At 39.8% G+C, this 21137-nt stretch overlaps 1 protein-coding gene across 4 annotated transcripts in view; it reads right to left on the reverse strand.

Annotated features, from left to right (window-relative positions):
* TMEM131L (transmembrane 131 like) overlaps nucleotides 1-21137 on the reverse strand; it is an 81248-nt gene that overhangs the window by 52285 nt on the left and 7826 nt on the right. For all 4 annotated transcript variants that reach the window (XR_009555795.1, XM_060246629.1, XM_060246626.1 and 1 more), the window contains exon 3: nucleotides 19359-19402. Coding sequence is in view for 3 of the 4 variants with exons in the window: in XM_060246629.1 (XP_060102612.1) it covers nucleotides 19359-19402 (44 nt within the window). In the remaining variant the exon portion in view is untranslated. The remainder of the gene's footprint in view (nucleotides 1-19358; nucleotides 19403-21137) is intronic.

A 21137-nucleotide genomic window follows, 5' to 3' on the forward strand; every position in this document is an offset into this window, starting at 1 on the left:
AGAAGAAAACCAAAATGGAACCTTATTGCGCAGTTAAAAAGGGCCGGAAATCGAGACTGACTGAAGTTTTCTGAGAGTAACAAGCGGCTTGGGATCCTCACTATTTTTACCGAGAGGGATGGCTGCATCTCAGCAAAAAAATCAAGGCATGGAAAACTTTCAGGAAGAAGGGTCTTTGAACTGTTTCCCTCTCTGTGGGTAATTGGATATGGAATTCTCAACAAGAACTGACAAGCGATTTTAAAAGGCCAAGTGAGATTTTTGGGTCATGTTAAGTTGTTCCTCCTAGAGCAATATGGATGTAAGAGCGAAAGGACTGAAAAGTTTTGAAAAGAATTTTATATAAATAAATAGTTAACTTGGATCAATTTTAAGAAGTCAGACAACACAATTATTCTGTAATCTGGTAGATCTGCTCTTAATATGTTTGTTTGGAGAAATTGTTTATACTGAGGCAGATAAATTACTATGTTTTTTTCTGCTTATTACTTTTTTTCTCTATAGGTTTTTTGATATCTTAAATCTGATTTTTTCTTTCTTTCCGTTTGAAATAAGTAAGTTAGAAGGATAAAGATATTTGTTTCTTATGCTCATTTTAATGACAACATTGTTAAAATAACAAGTTAGTCTGTATTTTTAATATGGTTAAGCTTAGCCAGTTCGTTCTGTGCTGAGACTTCTGACTTTTTTATACTTATATGTGCTGAAGAAGAATAGTTTAGACTTGTATTTTAAGTAATAGTTTAGTAAAAAGTGTATAATGAAAGAGAAAGATGGTAAAATATAAGGGGAAAATTTAATACTTGCAGGTAGAAAGAATTGGATATTTCATTTGGAGGTAGAAATGTAACTGATATATTTGCATTTTTCTTTGTTTCTGGTCTCCCACTCTGTATCCACACCTCCTCCTCTTTAATGTTTCTGTATCTATGCTTATGCTTTTCTTTTTATAGTTAAAATCAATAAAAATTATAAAAACGATATCAGGTGGGTCTTAGCATTTGCAATCCATCCTTCTACACAGGTACTAACTATACAAGCTGTGTTTCTGAGACCACTACATGTTACCTGCTCCAGAATTTGGAAGGTGCAGCAGTTTTCTACAGCTTCATCACCCCCCCCCACCCCCATCCCAAATCCCAACCTAAAATTGGACTGAGGGGTTTTTTTAAGCCACTGTTCAACCTGCCTGCCAAGAAAGTTGCCAATGTTGACTTTTCTGCCTATTTAATGTGGCAGACCAGAGGTGATCAGAAAGGAAAGTAGAAGGCAAGTAGGAAGATGTCAACAAGCTAAGTATCTCATCTTCACACATGTGTATTGCAGTAACCCATTTTATCTTCTGTCAGAAAGGAACCACAAGTGAATTACAAAATTCAAAGTAACAGGAAGTGAACACACTTGTTATATGTGATTACATCCACTATGTTCTTCTTTTATCTACTATTGCAATCCACATTCCCACTCCAGAATAATTTAAAAACTAAGTCACTTAACAATACATAGTTTAAAAGATCTGTGATTTCACAAGTAGGAACAGATTCATAATTAATATCCACAGTCTTGAGCTTTCTGCTGTCTGTTTCTGTTTAAATTAAATAATTCAAACTTAGGAAAATACCACAATACAGCTTTGTAGTGACAGACCAGAATGTCTCTTGCAAAGCTTTAGCATATCTAGCATATGCTACCCAATTTACTCATGAAGTAGTAAATCCTCTCTTCCCCTGAAACTGCCTTAAAAGGAACAGCAACCAAATGGATAGCTGAACAAATGCTGAAAAAATCTGGTGCATAGACTTGCAAACTTGAACTCTGTCCTTAACTAATTACCACATTTTGTCCATTATGGCTCATTCTGTCTTTAAGCAGTGAGCCATTTCAGGTATTATATGATCTGCAAAATTCAGCTACCAATTTCTCACCACCGTTGCTTCACTTCCAGGCTTCTGCCCACCCCACCCCACCCAGCAAGTGATCAATTTCCTACCAGTTGCTCTGTGGGTGTATTTTGACAGGAGGCTCCCTCCAGTTACCCTTGTGGTTTCTTAATCCTTAAAAGACAGCATCGCAGAGCTGCAAGGGGAACCAGAGGAATGTGCCCACAGAACGTCAAAATGCACCCACAGAACAAATGGTGGGAAACTGAGTACTAGTGCTGGGCAGGCCTGGCGTGTGGGAGTCGGCCATGTAGGTGGCTGCCAAGGGTGCTGCATGGCCTACAGGGTGCCGCAAGGGCACCCCCTCCCCACACACCAGCCGGTGCAGCTCTGTCTCTTTCCCCCGCCTGAAACTCGGGAAGAAGAAAGAGGCAGCTCAGCTTCACTCTTGGGCTCCCTTGCAGGAAAGGCAGCCCGAAAGTGAAGAGGAGTCCCTACACTGGCTCTTTCCCCCGCTCAATTCTTTCCCCTGCAAACGGCGCTGGAGGCCCTTCCCCACTGGAGGTGGGGCGGAGCCCGCTGCCCTTCCAGACTTTGCCAGGGTCTCCTGAGGCTTGGAAGGCCTCAGCAAAGTCAGAGGGGTGAAAGTGACATCATGTGATGTCACCAGCACACGCGCTTCACACGCAATAAATAAACTTGGGGGGGGGCAGAGGACCACAGTCCGGCCTAGGGAGCAGGCACCTCTAGCGCCAGGCATGGTGCTGGAGAAAATAGAAGCCTGGGGGCAGAGCAACAGTAGTGAGAAATCAGTCAGCCACAACTTTATTATGCAGAATCAAGGAAATGAAACAGCGAATGTTATGTTCAACAACACGGTGCTCTCTCAGTAGGCTTCAGTATGACTATTAAACAAGGAACAATATTGACACACAAAGATAGTATTAACATACTGGTTGATGTTTCAGTGCTGTTCTGAAAAATGCACTGTTAATTTCACAGCACCCACAAACTCAGCTGACTGTTCTTAGATAAACCATTTTTCTCCCAACCTGAAGCTCTCACCTATAATGAAGATGTAAAACTGGCATACAGAGCTACTATAAGGATTACTGAGATAAGAGGAACATTTTGTCTTATCTGGTGAATTTCCTTTGTGGCTATATTTCAAAAATGGATTCTAGAGAGCAGAAGTAGTGTAAGCTTTCATGTGTACAAACACTTCTTCAGATACAGTGGAATGGAAGCTACCAGTCTGTACATATAGGCAGAGAGTGAGCAGCAAATTAGCATACAACATAATGTTGTTTGGGTTTAGAGTCCAGGAGAGTGAGAAACAGATTACAGATATGCAAGAGTCTATGGGCCCAAAGCCTTTTGAAGGACACTGTGACCAAAGGTAACACCAGCCAACAAAGAACTGATTTGTACAGCAACTGCTTGGGACAAATTCTCATACTTTCACTAGGCACCTCACCCTAGTTAAAGGCTAAGGATTAGCCCCTTTGACTGCTCTACATGACAACAACTCCAGAACGAACTCAGAGAGCAGATGGCTGGAAAGCAAAACTGATACTACCCTTAATTCACTGAGGAAGCCTTGGGAACCTTAGCCCTGGTGAAACCAGAAAACTCCAAGAGCTCCCCCTGAAGCTTTGGTGCTCTCTCTGATGCCAGTATAAAAGCTCTCTCGATGGGGAAAAGGTAGCTCCTGTTTTAGATTGTGAAAACACTGTGTGGTTGAAGACCTAAATCCATCCCTCTCCATCACACCATAATCCTGATCAAAGCTGGAGCCTAGTGTATCTGGTAAGTGGTTTTCAAAAATGTTGTGAGCTTCTGATGTGGAACTTCCTGTATATTATCAAAGATTTCAGGTTTTTACGGCTGGTAACATCATTAGGGTTTGTAGAATCTTTCGGGATCAAGTGCCGTGTTCTACTGGAGAAAGTTTTCCTTCCAGATGTTTCGTTCTCAGCTGCGGAGAACATCCTCAGTGGCGTTGCAGCCGGAGCAGGCGCTCAGACTTTCTTGGCTGCTGTGCAAACCACCTAGTTAGCCTGCCTGTGCAATGCACAGCAGCCAAGAAGGTCTGAGCGCCTGCTCCGGCTGCAACGCCACTGAGGATGTTCTCCGCAGCTGAGAACGAAACGTTTGGAAGGAAAACTTTCTCCAGTAGAACACGGCACTTGATCCCGAAAGATTCTACAAACCCTAATTCCTGTATATTGTCTGGCTCAGCCTTAAGACATGCAAGTGGTTGAAGGGAAAAGATGGCAAAACCAAGGCATCTCTGAGTAGTTTAAGACAAGAGATGAAATTTAGAAAAAATTATCTTTATGGAAAGCTGTAGAAAGAACAAAGTGTAAAGAACCTTCTGGGTGAAGACCATTTAATTAAGGAAATGTATTATTTATTTAAAATATTCATTAGCCATCTTTCTACCTCATGGAACTCAAGGCAGCCGACAATGTACATAAAACAATTACTATTTTTTAAAAAAGTTAAAACACCACATCTTTTGAGGTTAGAAATAAAAGCTAGTAAAATGATACTGAGTCTTCACATAAGGAAATTATGCATTGGAAGAGCTGGAGTTTTCTACCCCTTTAAACAATCTTTCAACATACCAACACACATCTTCTTGCATGATAGTACTACATTACATAACAAGAGAGCATATTACAGCCTGACAGTACTCAGACAAATACTAAATGACAGTATTCAAACAAATACTATCTAAAAGAATTTGCACATATTTGTTAAGCAGACTCAGTGAATAAGACCATGAAGGCCATAAGATGAGAAGGTCTTGTTCTGAATATCTCTGAGTTAGGCTTGAGTCCTCTCTGTTGTCAGGTGGTCTTGAGAAATTCTTGAGAACTATTTGAGACTTGTCAATCATTCAGGAAAATGATTCTGTGTATAACAGGAGAGTCGCAAAACATGAACGTCAGATGTAGGTAGGTAGGAAGGAAAATAGATATGTGGGGTGCAGGTGGAAAGAAAGCAACTTTAACTTTAAATGCATTCTCCAAGCTGCTGGCCAATGAGGGCTTTGAGAGCCACACAATATGTGTGAAAAGGTCACATGTGGCTCCCGAGCCACAGTTTGGCCACCCCTGGTGTATAATCTAATATTTCAAGACAGCAGTCCAATTCTAGGGTTGCCAATTCCCGATTGGGGGCAAAGGATCCCCTGTTTTGGAGTCTCTCCCCCTGCTTCAGGGTTATCTGAAAGGGGGGGGGGTTGAATGTCTGCTGGGCACTCCATTATCCCCATAGGGTATAATAGAGAATCAATCCATGGGTATCTGGGGATCGAGGAGGAGGTTTGGTTTTCTTGTTTTTTAGTTTTTTAGGTAGAGGCAGCACATTTTCAACACAGCATCTGGTACCTCTCCTAACAACCCCTTCCCAAAGTTTCAAAAAGATTGGGCCAGGGGGTCCAATTCTATGAGCCCCAAAAGAAAGTGCCCCCATCCTCCATTATTTCCAATGAAGGAGGGCATTTAAAGGAGTGTGGTCCTTTTCAATGTGATGGCCAGAACTTCCTTTGGAGTACAATTGCACTTGTCACAACTTTGCTCCTGGCTCCACCTCCAAAGTGTCCTGGCTCTACCTCAAAGTCCCCAGATATTTCCTCAGCTGGACCTGCCAACTCTACCCAATTCACTGGGTCCATATTCCTTCAGTTAAGTCAACATGAGGAATAATCAGATCAGAAAAACACTTAGGTAGAAAATACAATCTATTTACAATTTGTCCCTTGCAAAAAGGTAGCCAAGAAGGTGATCTGAAGAAGAGATGTGGTGGAAATGGCTTAAGTTATCTCAAAAGAGCAGGAAATAAAAGAGAACAGACTACTTGGCCCACAAAGTCAAGAGCTGCAGAACACAGATAATTTTGCTGAATTTTCTCTTCCACAAGGTTGCTGATTCATGTGCCTCCCAGTCATACAATGAGACTCATGAAAAGCTGTGGAGAGCCTTCCAAAGCTTATTTTGCACATATTCTAGAATGCCAGAACCAAAAAGGCCCACTGTCATCCTCTCAAATCACAACAGATAGCAAAATGTGGATGCCATTCAAGAGCACTCACATGGGAATAGGAAGTCTGTCCCTATTCCAAGGAGAAACTTCTAGGATCACCCAGCCTGTTCACCAAGAGGAACGTAAAGGAAGTTGGTTCTGATTCCTTCTCTAATTTGAAGAGCTTCCATGTGGAGGAAGATTTGCAAAGTTTCTTCTTTTTTGTGTTTCACAGCAAACTTTTGGCTTATGATTTTCTTATTTTATTCTGTATGTATTATATTTATGAGATATCTTAAATTCACTGCATTTAATTTGATATATTTGATTTATTGTTTTTGTAATGTTTTGTGTTTTATGCTTTGCGGGATAGGGCAGGGTATAAATCGCAAATTAAATTATGACCCACCCAAAGAAATTACTTCAGTAAAAACAGGCTATAATGCCCTCTTTGATTCTCAGAAAATGGGCCACTGACCATAGGACTATATCAGTAGCACACTGTTTGTGGTAATGAAATTTTTATAAAAGAGGCTACAGGCCTGGAGTGGGGGAGACTGGCTTTGTAATGGAAGAACCAAGTAGCATATGTTCAGAGGGGTGGAATGGAAGAACCAAGTAGCATATGTTCAGAGGGGTGGAGTGGGCTAGAAGCATCTGCAAAATTACCCCTTTATGATCTGTACATGAATAGCAAAGTACAGAACTTCCCAACTAGAAACCTCCAAGAACCGCAGGAACCCTCCTGAACTAACTGTTTTTTTGCTTAGCTCAGTTGTGGGATCCAATCATAACTGCAGAGGTGTGTCCGGGTTTGTGAGAGGGACATCTGGGCTGAACTTGTGCTCAGAGTATTCCTCCTCAATTGGCATGCTGTCATGCATTTCTCAGCTGAAACTTAGGCTGAAAAATCACAAAGACTATTACTTTCCTTTACTCAAAACAAGTAGCAGGGTGTGGACAAAGAAAGTAAAGGAGTTATTGTTATGATTAAACTGATTTCTCACTAGGCTTGTTCCGGTCTCAAAGCCCTTTTTCCTCCAGTGCTTCTGTCCGATTTCACACAAACTGCCACAGGGCTGCAACTTGCCCCGTCTCTTTCCCATGGCAAGCAAGATCCTCTGAAAACCGGTGTCTGCTTGCCATGAGAAAGAGGCAGGGCAAGTTGCAGCTCCACATCAGTTTGTGTGAAATCTGAAAGAAATGGGGGGGGGGGGGACTCTGAGACTGACACGAGCCTAGTGAGAAATCAATCTTACTGTTATTTATTAACTTATGCTGTATTTTAGAAGGTTTTATTGTATAGTTATGAATTGTTGTCACCTGCTCTGAGTCAGCTTTGAGGAAAGTGGGTTAGAAAGTAAAGTGAAATAAGTAAATAGCACATTTAAGGTAAGGCAAGGTAAGACAGTTAAACATAGCGAGAAAGATATTTAGGATTTGAAGCTCCTCTTCCTCATTTAAGTAATGTTCTATTGTCCTACCTCTATTTTCCTTTGAAAAGGAATATCTTGCTTCAGGAAAACACCTTTGCAGAACATATATGCGTAAAGCACTTAAGTGTTGTATACACAGTAAATAATATTTTTATAGGTAAACAATGTGAAATGTCTTACACATTTAGCATATCTTATCTAGTCAATTTTTAATTCCTCAAGTCAATTGGTCTGTGAAAGAGACTGAATAAATGTGGCATAGTATTTATGTAGTGATATAACAAATTACATACAATAATGCTTGTAAATAAGAGCTATTATTCAAACAATTGTTCCCCTCATACCAGAAATCTCTTGGGGGGGGGGGGAGGATTCCACTGTGCATGTGGAGCTTCACAGTTTGTTGCACTGGATGGGCAGCCGGGGACATGCATGACTTCGTGTATATAGAGCTTCCACTGAATCAAATGGAGAAACTGACCTGAGAATGGACATGTGCAACCTGGCTTGGATCTAGCTGACAAAAAATACGCCCTTCTAAATCCACTGGAGTCACTGGGTTTTGGAGAATGTAATTGTGCTTAGGATGGCACTGTTGCAACCTTTTATATCCATGTCGTATGTCTACTTTACCAAATAATTAATTTATTCCACCTATAAATGTTGTGGCTACAGTCTCATGAGTTTATATAGGTGAAAACAATAGAATTAAGTTGAAAATGTGCAACTGAACACTAGGTAGTGGCCATAATGATACCATTATATGCACACTATATACATTATATATAATATTATATATTAGGAGGAAAACGTAATTATTCTCCTAATGCAGTATTTTTATCAGTAGATGGGCAGAGCCAGACATTTTCATGCCAGGACACTGAGATAAAAGATGTAATTTTTCAAGCTCCTTCTACTGAAATAAATAGAGTGCAAGCACGTTTCATATCACTCAGCACTGCTTTTCATGGCATCCTAAAATGAAAAAACCCATAACTAAATGCTAATTTAAAAAAACCAAGACATTTTCTAGCTGTCTTGTTTTCTTCTAGAAGCATAGTTTAAGTTGTTTACATTTTCCAAAAGGCTGCTGCTAAAATAAAAATAAAACCCATTAGCCAAGCAAACTTGAAACACTTTAGAAGCCAAAGTACCTTACCCAGTCGCTTCAAAGAGGGCATCTCAGTAAAGCGTCTCTCTAGAGAGCGCATGACGCAATGAGGCTTCACTCCCCCCTCCATTCGAAGGGAGGAGGAGCAAAGCCTCATTGCATTGTGCACTCCCAAGAGAATGCTTTACTGAAATGCCTACATCAAAGCAGGTAAGGGGAGGCTGGTGTAGCTCCTCTGAGCGTGCGAAGGGGCAGTGAATTAGGCATTTGAATGGGGTACCGGGAGGGGGAAGCCCGATTCAGTGCTCCCCCTCCCAGTGCCCGAGGCAAATGCCTAATTTGCCCAGTGGGTGAGTCAACCTGGTCAACAGTATAACTGTGGTTGGGACTAGTGAAATGTATTTTGGTACCTAGTAGGCAAAATCCAACCCTCACCTGGATTGCCCAGGCTAGCCCAATGTCATCAGATCTTGGAAGCTAAGCAGGGCTAACCCTGGTCAGTATGTGGATGGCAGATCACCAAGGAATGCCAGGTGTGGGATACAGAGTTAGGCAATGAATGTCTCTTGCCTTGAAAACCCTACAGGGTTGTCAAGTCAGCTGTAACTTGACAGAAAAACAACTGGATGCAAAATCCAAATGGTGTTCCATGGTGTCCACCCCATTCTTCCCAGATGCTGCAAGGTACTCAAAACCATGCAGGTCAAAATAGACTTTTTTTTAATTGTTTATTCTATATTCCTTCATCACCTTGATACATCTAAAATCAGTTTAACGAATTCAAGTTATTACTTTTAACATAGAATATATTGTCATTTTAAAAACTTCTAAGGTGAAACAGTCAAGTTAAACAGGGCTGGCCTTGTCTGATGTGAGCAGAGAAGCCTGGCTACAGGGTAAACAACTGGAATTTTGTTTTAATTTCATAAACATGCAGAACTGGCATGTTCTCAAGAATTAATAAAATCTACTAGTTGTTGTAAGGCTGAGTTATATTAAGAACTGGAAAGTTTAAACATGACTGTACAGTTGCAATTAACAATTTCTGGAAAACTAATGGTTAATTTTTTTCATGTCTTAGGAAACTTTGGAGTTCTGTTGCATTAGAATGATTGCATTAGAATTATTAGCGACAAACAAGAAAATTTTGAAAAGCTGGATATGATTTAAACTAATTATTGTTATGTATAAAGAATCCTTTGTTTAAGGCAGATGTGATATAGACTAAAAATTGTTTGGGTCTTTTTAAAAAAATATACCTATTTTTTCATCCAAAATTGCAGCTTGTAAAAATGAAGAGTTAGAAATGAAAAGCATGAAAATAGGAAACAGTATATCTATTAAAATGCCTCTCAGTTTTCTACTGATCTCTCAAAGACAGATCAAGCGAATTCCCACTAAGACCTAGCCCACACAAAGAAACAGTAGAAGCGCTCTTGAACTAGCTGAAGAAATAACTGCTCTGCCTGCATTTATGATTCAGCTTGCCAGCTGCAATATGAAGCAGTACTGCAGGAACAGTTTTCCATTTCTTCTGCAGTTTGTGAAGGCCAAGATGCCAGATCTGATTTGCATTCCAGAACTTCGCACACACATTTACCTTGCAGGTAAAAGCAGTGCACTTGTGTGCTTAACATGCTTTGGGTGCTTTACAACCACAATTTTAAATTACTGAATTTAAACCAAAAAAACAAACAAATTAATGTTCTTAAAATACAGGATTAATTTGTGATATCTTTGAAAATGCAGAAATTCATTTCAATTCTCTTTGATTCATTTATTTCTCTTTGTCAATGAAATTGGGAGTCGGAAGTAAAATTACAGAGCTACAATTCTGGATATTTTTAAAATATTACTGTTCTAAGACTTAAACAGACTTGCCATTCCACCGGCAGCCTACAGGCACTTTCCCAAAAGCCCCTTTAACAAAACTGCAGGAGAGAGGCAAACATGGAAACTATGCCAGCAGCAAGTTGGGCAAAGAGTGGCTCAGTTGCTGGCTGCGCATGCAGGCTGGGAGGGCTGCAGGCAGGGGGGAAACTGGGGGAGAAAGCCTAAAGGTGTGGGTGCCCATAGGTCAGTGCCTACTTCGCGTAATTGTTAATCCAGCCCTACCCCAAGGCAACATGTTTGACCCCCCTGGCTTAGATCCTGCCAGCAGAATTGCTAGCTACTGCTGCTTGCATGTATTTCACAGGGCATTGTATTGATGGTAATTTTGATACCCTTAAAGAAAAGCACAAAATCAAAATGGAAGAAAGTAAAACACTTAAGAGACTCATTTAGCAAAGAATATAGATGAAATAACAACCACTCAATGTAGTGGGCAGTGATCACTATGACATTTGACTGCGCTTCCATGAATACTCAGCAACTGCTGCTTCTCATAAGATTAAAGGACTTCCACAGAATGCTATTTTCCCCTGCATTCTTTAAGATCATCTTTAAAACAACCCTAATTAATTAATAGAAGTTTCACCCTTCTGTTCCCCTCAATTAACTTTTAAATCCCATCACTGTTTTTTTTCCCTCTGTTTTATGTATTCAAAAGTTAAAATACGGATAATTACGGAACTGCAGTGCCTTTGCTTAGCATAACAATACTAAGCAATTATAGAAATTTGTTCCATACAAGAGGTATGGTAAGTTTAAAACCGTTATTATGTTGACAATAGAATACACAGTGGAACATGGCTTTCCTGCATCTCTCCCCATCTTCCAGTGCATCAACTGGTCTCCCCCCAAATGCTGCTCCTAGAGAACAAGAAACCCTCTGCAATGGCATGCGGGACAATCAGGGATCTAGAGCAGCAATTGGCAGGATCTACACTTTCCCTTCCATTAGCAGAAAATTTAATTTGCTTAGTGTTTAATCACCCTCTCAGAATAACCTATGCTACAGAGCTGTGAAGATAAAAATGGGGAGGAGAACCACATAGGCCATTCAGGAAGGATAGGATGAAGATGGATGGATAGACAAATAACTGTTCAAAGACTAAAAAACAAATTGAAGACATGGCAGTTCTAAACAATCTGCCAGATACAACAAAGGCTTTCAACTGAAGCACACATCTAAGAAGTTCTGATCTAGCTGTTTTAATGGTAGAAATCCTAAATTTCTTGCCTATAAAGAAGCAACCAGCACAGATTTAAAACACTGCGTAAAATGGGATTAGATAACATCTAAGAATTGAACTTTATATCTTGTTTGATAGTCTTGCAAAACAAGATGACTTATGAAATGTAGAATACTGATTTCTCATGGGACTTTAACCACCCTTTGTCCTCTCTTTACTCCAACCATCCAAACCAAATATGCCTCAAAGTGTGAGAGAAATCAAAAAACACTTTGTGTTTCACACTGGCAAGTTTTTTAAAACAACCACCACCACACATACACGGTTTGCTGTTACAGGAATGAGATCTGAGTGTCAGAAGCCTCTAAGGCTTCCTCCTCTTTGCCCTTTCATGGTACTCTCCCTTTCACTCTTGCAGTGACACATAATTTGTTGTTCCATCTCAACCACAAATTATTACCTGTTCTCCTTCCTCCTGTGGTTTGGAGAATGGCTACAACCATACAAAGTATGGTTTGCCATACATGAGGTGAAGAAAGGAGAATAAGGCCAAGACTGCCTTTGTAATAACAAACCATGACTATATGTGAACCCTGCTTATCTTTTACCCAAACACAACTTCTCAAGACTTTGTCATCTCAGGATAACAAAACGCGCATTCTCTCATTCTGGGTGTCCTCCCACAAATAATAGAATTGTATGCCCTCAATAACTTCAAGCTCAGATTCAATATGCTAGATATGACATTCATTAAATGGACTGTATGGGTTTTCACTTGTATCTTGACACACAAGGTTTAAATTTCAGGGGAAAGGCCTTCTGACCACAAGAGACGTTCATGTGCATGGACATTCAGAGTTCAGGGGGTTCTAGCTGATAAAATGATTACATTTAAATGGCAATTACAAAGAACTGTGTTATGAGCTATGGGCAAATATCAACATACAATAATGACTTTACCTCTCTCCAACATGAGGACTTGGGGACTATTCAGCTGAATTCTTACTGTTAGCACAGGGAGGTGGGGAGCAAGAAGTTAAAGAGCTCTTTTGTCCATCCAAGTTCCTACAGTAATAATCCTGTATTGCTTAGCCATTCAGTCCACACATCCTACCCTGCTTGATACTGGATAGATTTTAATGGGGATAGAGTGCTTTAACATATAAAGCAGGTATTTATTGTATCTTTGTATTGTTTTTAATTGGTGCATTTTAAATGCTGTTAGTCACCCCAAGACCCGTATGAGAGAGAGGGAAATAGATTTGATAAATAAATAAAAAATCTGGCTGAATTCAAACTGTAACTCTTCCTCCAAATTAATTGATACAAACAAGGAAGGAATGCAGTCATTTCAGAAATGCAGGAGGTTTTTGGGGGGATAGCTTTGTTGGTCTGAAGCAGCAGAAGAAAAGTGCATGCACACAAAAGCTTATACTTTGCATAAACTTTGTTGGTCGTGAAGGTGCTACTTGACTCAAACTTTGTTCTGCAGGAGGTTTTTATTTTCTTTGTGGAGCTGGCAACCCTACAGGGGAATTAATCTCTGCAGCTGAGAAATCCATTGTGATTCCTAGAGAGCTGCTGCCATCTCTGCTACTGGGAGGGAGGGGGAGAGGAAGCAGCTGGGGCAGCTGGCAGTGCTGCCACTATGGCTGATGCTGTGGGTGAGGAGAGGAAGAGGGCAGGAGGCTAGAAAAGTGGTAAGGGCATAAAGAGTGATGAAGGGGCAAGAAAGAGAGAAGAGGTGACATGCATGGAGAAAAGAGAAAAGGAAAAGGAGTGGCAGAAGGGAGAAAACAGTGTGAGAGAGGTAGGGGGGAAAGGTGGGGGGATGGGATAGCCATTCCAGAAGTTTCTTGTAGATTCCCTCCTGAAAATATCTAATTCCCAGAAGAATTCAGAAGTAATGAATAGCAGGATGTTAGAATCTATACTGAGAGCATGAGACCATAACATTTTTCAAATAACTTATACAAACTTAAGGCCTATAACTTGAAGTATCTCAGGCTCCAAATAACTTATGGAAGTCTTCCCAGATACAAAGTCAAATTAAGAATGAATATATTAATATATATAATAACTCCCGGACAGACTTCTTAAATATCAGGACTGCAAATGAATTAAAGGCATTTATATGAGGCATCACTAAAATCTTTAAATGTCACAGTCTTGATGTTCCAGAAAGCTGTTTCTAATCAATGTAGGCTTAAAGAATGTTAGGCCTTTTCCTGCATTTTTTCTGTAAGCAACATTTCTGTTTTCCCTTCCTGAAGTATCCTGTGACTATTTCATGTAAGGAACTCAGGGAATTTTGTTGCATGCTATTAAAAATATCACAAAAATTTGCACACAGAAGGCTGTGCTCCACCAGCATTTCCAGTGGTGTGAGGGTAATCTTGTCCACTTTCCTTCCTCACTGCAGCCCCACATTATTGTTTTAGTTCTTATGGACCACATGATTTCTACTAGTTGGCTTGGGCTTTTCAAGAGTCAAATGGGGCATTCCATCCCCTTCTGAAGGAAAAGAGAAGCCAGTGTGGCTAGAGTGTCAGACTAGGATCTGGAAGACCAAAATTCAAATCCCCAGTCTGCTTGCAAGCTTGCTGGGTAACTCCTAAAGCTCCTGCCGCCCTTACAGCAGATGCCAGTGAGGCCTGGCAAAGGTCCCAGCTTCACCAACTGTGGCTCCCCCATCACCACTGAGACTCCAACAATGTAAGCTGCCCTGATCCCTGCACACAAGGAAGGATGGCCTAGAAGTCTAAAGAATAAGTAATATAAACAGAGGAGGCCTGGGGGCCAACAGGAATCCCATCTCTATTTTCTTACTGGCACAGCCCCCAGGCTCTTCTGAAGCCAGCTCTGGGGATTTATCCACTTGCAGATGCGGGGGGGGGGCGGGGAATTAACACATGGTGAATAGTACATAGACAACACTGTCCATTAAAGCAAGTTGTATACTCAACACAGTAGGCCACATCCCTAAATGTACAGTTGCATTTGACATAGTTTACACATGATGCTGCCTTGGATAAAATTAGATCCTTAGTCCATCAAGGTCAGTACTGTCTACTCAGGCAGACAGCTCAGGTCTTCCCCATCTCCTGCTATCTGATTCTTTTAACTGGTGATGCTAGAGACTGAACCTGGGACTATCTGCACACCAATCAGATACGCCACCGCTCATACATGGCCCCCTCGCTCCATATGCAAAGTAGCATCTCCACAATAGTATGACTGTGCTATGATACAGTTCTCATCTCAGTGGTCTTACACATGAGATGCTCCTTGCAATTCATTTTTTTAACCCTTTTCATTTCTTAGGCAAGAACATCACAAGCCTGGGACTGAGTCAATGGGTGGTAAATTGATGAGGAGGAAATACTATGAGCCAAAGGAAAACATATTTCCACATTTTTGGGACAAAACTAATGCTACCATATCCACCCATTTAGCATCCATGACAGCTTTGTTCCTTCAGGTCATCATTCATTAACACTGGATATATCACACATCTCTACAGATTCAAGTTCTTCCAAGAACAGCTGCATACTATATATTCCTCTAAGAATACTAGGAGTCAGAATGAACTTGTCTTGCACACATTAAACTACCAATAGCAATACGTTAATCCTACAATTGTTGAGCTGCTTCTCCAGATCTTTTAGGTAGAACTCCAAAGTAAACTATTTCCAGATGCCACTGGGGGCTGTCAAGACATCATTTGGAGGTACCTCCCTATTGCAGCATCAGACTAAAACCATCTTGGCATTACACCCAAACCTTATGCCAAATTCTGGGTTAAAGATCTACTTGAGAAGGAATTTCCCTTTCCAACTAACCATAAAAATACGTGTTTTTTCCACTCTATCACTTTGCCACTATTTGAAACATTGAGCTGATTTATAAGTGAATCTATTTGTTACAAGTTGCTGTAAAAGCTTCAGCACTATGTTCAGTGCTGGACAAAGTAAGAATTAAATATTTAACTGGTGCAGTACATTACTCAGTTGGTAATAAGAAGTAACAGTTTATGCAATTTCAGCATTCCCATGTTCATCTGGATTGTGGCCATGGCATGGAGAATGTAACTTGGGGTGTCAAATGTCCTTTAATCAGGTCTGCTGGGCTCTTTTCTTCCCCCTTCTTCCTCCTGTCCTTACCCTTTGAAGCTCCAAGGCTGCCCAAGTTCCCTGCTCTTTCTGCCTGTAAGAAAAATGTGGAGTAGATTTTTCCATTAAGGTCTCTGTGTCCAGATAGATAGGGCCCAGAGACCTCAATGGAAAATCCATTCAACATTTTCCTTGCAACTCTGCTGTTTCAGCTTTCCTATAGCCAGTTGAAGCTCAAGCTTCCTATGTCAAGAAAAGATTCTTGCCATGTATTGCTTGTCATGAGTGTATCCATTTTTGGTCTAGGTCACATTTAAATGGGAGCCACCTGGTGGGAAGGGCGGGATATAAATTACAAATAAAATAAATAAATTATTGCTGATTTAGCTTGCTTGCTAATCTACTTTATTATGTCTATAGCAAGGCACAAGTAACCTATTCTACCTTGGAAACTGGTACAGCCAGCCTTTGAAGGTCAAGCGGCTTTATCTGCTGCCCAGAGAGTCATACTTTCACTTCTGTGAAAAACCTGCATTAGCTAGCTCAGAAAAGGGGGGAAGAGAGGGCTGCTTTTCATTGGTAGAGAAAAAAGGCACTTTTAGTTTAATCATGTAATGGTGAGACCTAAGGGTATAACTGTATGTACTGAGCCTGGGGGCTCAGTTTCAACAAGGCTCAGTCTTGGACTTGTAATGTCTTCATTTAATGAATAAGCTGTATTTGATTACATTGCAAAGGTGATCATTGATGGAGATTGTGCAGTACTTGACATCCTGGAGATGTGTCCTTGCAAATAAAGGGTTGATGCTTTGAGCCAGCTTGTCTCTGCTCAGTGGACCTGAGAACTAGTGCCTACTGAGTATTCTAACTTGGGAACCCCACTACCAAAGGGGGATATTACACTGGGAAGCCATTGCCAACCTGAGTAGACCCGGGGGGGGGGGGACTTGCAGTGCCATTTCATTGTTTTCCCAGGTTCAGAACATTTTATATTTTTAGTTTCTTCTGTGATTCTTGTGCTTTTTCTTGATTTTTATTTTAAAAATTGCATTGCCAAATCCCACTATTCCCCACCTTTCCATTTTAAACAAAATACTGCAAAAGTTTTAAACACGTTTGTATTTTTTGTTTAAAAATGTGTTGTGTTTGTGTCCTTTATAAAGTTTATCTCTCTGCTACCTGGCATTACATTTTATGACACACATGGCCCAGCCCCAAAAAGTCCCATTTGTGTCAGATCGAGCCCTCCTAACAAATGAGTTCAACACCCCTGATTTAACCTTTTCCCTCCAAAATGGTTTTTGCAATAAATCTACCTCCTTTTCCAGAAGCACTACTTTATGTATTGATTGATTTGAATTATATCCTGTCCTCCCCTGTGAGCAGGCTCAGGGTGGGTCACAACATTCTATTAGACAGCAAAGTAACATAAAGCATTAAAATTAAACAGAACAAACAACTCGAATGAAGCTAACACTAAAAAATTTATTTATTTTTATTACTTTAAATTTCTATCCCGCTGTCTCCGCAAGCGGACTCAGGGCAGCTAAAATGAGATTTCAGTCAAATCAGAACAAGAGCATGTATTCACGCAGTTCTTAGTTCTCAATTTGGTGGTAATTAATAGCACTGCAAACAATGCTGCTCAGTGGACCTCTCAGAGCTGGACAAGTCATTGTGGGCACAGTAGGTACTATAAACAGTACAAGAAGGGGAGGCCAAGATGGATTAGCTGTCCGCCACCTCAGTCAAAGGCCTGACAGAACAGTTCAATTTCTGCAGTCTAAGGAGCCCTCCAACAATGAAAGCTGCTCTTCCTTTGCATGAAATTTCCTCAGGCTGCAAGAAAGCTTCACACTTTGCTCAGAGATGTAGGAAGATACATATCATTATATCCTTTTCCTTTAATAGTATGAAATCATTGATCTGAGCTGATCAAATTGATAAAACAGCAATAGGAAACAGTTAAGATAACTTCACTATTTCCTAGATCACAAAACACTACCATTTCCAATAACATTTTAGAAAGATGACTCAATGAAATAAATTCCTCTATCTAGCTTTCCAATGGTTAACACTCTTATCTTCTGTTCTGACTTCAAAAAGCAAAGTAAGATATCAAATATACCAAAACAATTAAGTACATTTTAGAGGGGCATGAGTCCCTCCTGCAGTCTTCATGATGTATGCCTGCAAACCAGACTACAAAGCTCTGCAACACTTGTGAACGGCTTCTTCCAAGAGGCCTGTTTCCACATAACTGCTTCTAACATTAAAAAGAAGTCCAGCATTACCTTTTGTGAATCAATGATCCCTTTATCGGATGCAAGACTTCTAACCCAAGCAAGAAAATTAGGTATAAAGAATGAAATTCTCATCATCTAGAGAGAGGCCATCAAGTCGCTTCTGACATGGCAACCCTATGAATTAAAGACCTTAAAAACATCCTATAATTAATAACCTTGATCAGGTTTTGCAAAATGAAGGCTGTAGTTCCCTTTATTAAGCCAACCCGGCTATATTTAACTTTCCCTAGCATTATTGTTTTCCAGCAAGTCTTGACCTCTTATGATGTGACCAAAATACAACAGCCTCACTTTATTATCCAACTCACAAAAAAGAGACCAATTGGTAACTTCAGTTTAAAAAGGAAACTTGCTCTGTGAAGAAACTGAAACTACTGGATTAGATTCAGTTTCTATAACAAAACTCGTCTTTACTTTCATTAGTTCTCTCACATATTTGGGGAGGGACGGTGGCTCAGTGGTAGAGCATCTGCTTGGGAAGCAGAAGGTCCCAGGTTCAATCCCCGGCATCTCCAAAAAGGGTCCAGGCAAATAGGTGTGAAAAACCTCAGCTTGAGACCCTGGAGAGCCGCTGCCAGTCTGAGAAGACAATACTGACTTTGATGGACCAAGGGTCTGATTCAGTATAAGGCAGCTTCATATGTTCATATTATAGATATTAACACAAAAGTGAAAATTCTCAGATTTTTCACACTGATACAGTTCTATTGCCATTTAATGAAGTCTTTATTTGAGCAGTATCAAGGCTTTTCCACCTGGAGAAAGACATCCATGGTAATAATTGTAACACAACATAGACAGCAATGGCATAGACAGCAATGGCATAACCAGGCTACAAAACGGGATTTTCAAGTATATTCAACTAGTAAAAAAAAATCCATAAATCTTACTGCTCAAATAATAAATAAAATTCAAATTTCTAGGAGTATTATGCAAGACAAGAAACTGTTTTTTTCCTTTATGGTGATAAGAATGGTTATTGTCAATGTCATATTATTCTATGGTACACAATGTCATATTATTCTATGGTACACAATTAAGGCTGCAGTTCTGTGCAAACTTACATTAGAAAGTTCATTCTGAGTGAACATACATATCTTGTAATATCTGAAATTGTAGCAGTGGAATCTGAATGTCAGAATGATTTTGGTCTATAAAACAGCTTCTTAACAAAAAGCATTCTATAAGGATTAAATATAGGAAAAGCACAGGTCAAAGGACATAAATAAAACAAACGTAACAATTAACAAAACCTGTTAGTTACATGGGTTGTGTTTTTCTAGTGAAAAAATATAACATATAACATAAATTAAGCTATTAAAATATCCAAACTGATTCCATTGTTACAAAGATGATTTTTGTTTTATAATTTAAGGCACTTCTTGTCATCTCAGCTATCCTTACCTTTGCTCTTGTGGATGTTCTTCTACATCTTCTTCTGATTCAGCCTAACGCGGGAGGAAAAAAACCCATGAATGACTGTCATCAACAAAAACAGCTTTCCAGCACCCATTTGTCATTAGTGAGCCCACTGATATTCTGAGACATTCTGTTTGATGGGACTCCAAAACTGTAAGACACTTGAAGAAGCTCTCTGAATTCTGCAAACCAAATGAATTATCAGCAAAACATAACCTTTTAAAAAACATTTCCACCAAGCACAGTTGTTGAGTAAATACTTGACACCTGCTTGATAAATTCTGTCATAGAAACACATATAGAGATTTTAAACAACTTTTTTCTAAATTATATGCATATAAAGAGTACTAGCAACTACCTTCCAAAAAAAAAGCAAAACATCTTGGTGAACATCTTTCTGATTCTACATCTCAGAGATACTGAACCCCACGAGTGATCCAAGCAGAAGCAAAAAAAAAAATAGGTAATTTTTTTCTAACAGGAAAGATTATTACATTTAATAGATTCAACAAACATTTGGCCTCCTGAACAGCGGGGAAGATACCAGGGCTTTTTTTAAAAGCAGGAACGCACAGGAATGCAGTTCTGACTGGCTTGGCTTCAGGGGGTGTGGCCTAATATGCAAATGCATTCCTCCTGGGCTTTTTCTAAAAAGAAGCCCTGGAGGATACAGATCTAGCTTACAATTTCCCATTGTGATAAACAGTTTTAATTTAAGCACTTAGTCAAAAGTTTATTCCTATTTGACATCTGCAGAAACACTTTCAAGGCCAAATCTCACTTAAATAATTTAAATGTATGGCTATATGAGTCGCAGTTGCAACTGAGAACACATACAGTGCAACCAACCTTAGACTCGCTTGACACATACTCATTTTAGAAAAAAAATACCCATGAATTATAATTCTCCCACTATTATTCTTTGGTATTGGCCTAAAATCCAAGATACCCCTATTTTTAAAAGAGAGAGGATAAATGGCATTCAAACATTCATATAGCAGTAAACTCATATGTACTTCCAATGACTATTCCCACACAAAACATGCATTTACAGATGTATAGTTTCTTTTAGTGTGTGTGGTGGACTTTTCAACTGCTCAGGACTCTTTACTTGCAATGAAGCAGCAACTGAGGCTGTCGAACCTAGGACACAGTTTCACATTTCAGCCATGTCTGAAATTACTCAGTTTCCCATTGGCTGACCCAAAGTAATCACAATATGTAAAGACTGTACCACTAAATACCAAAGATACAATGAAAAGGAACTTTCAAATTGTTGCTGCTCGCACCCATAATGTTACAGTAATAAATGTGACATTCTTCCTGTTAGCACACAGTAAAATGATAGAACTAAAAAGCAACAGCCAGCCAAATAAGAAGACAAGCAAAACAGCTAAAAAAACAGCAGAATTTTTATGTAAATCACGGCTTCATACAGAAGATTAAACAACGTTTTGTATTCATGGACTAAGGTCCTCTGAAAGCAATGTATCTGAAGCACATTACTCTATGACTAACTCACAAAACTGGGGAATCTTAGCTCAAAATTCTAGAACTGAGGTGCATACTCTCAAGTTGAACTTAGAAATTTTCTCTCAAAGAACCTCAACAGATATGTTTTGCTTCCGCCTCAATAGCAAGGAAACAGCAAGCCATTTTCTGTCTGATTTTTTTTCCCTCTACCCACTTTCAGATAATAATGCCCTCCAAAAAGGACATAAGATTAAATTGCCTTTTCTCTTACACAACTAATACTGCACACCA

The sequence above is a fragment of the Heteronotia binoei genome, chromosome 9 (genome assembly GCF_032191835.1).
Source record: "Heteronotia binoei isolate CCM8104 ecotype False Entrance Well chromosome 9, APGP_CSIRO_Hbin_v1, whole genome shotgun sequence".
In the NCBI taxonomy this organism is placed as follows: Eukaryota; Metazoa; Chordata; class Lepidosauria; order Squamata; family Gekkonidae; genus Heteronotia; species Heteronotia binoei.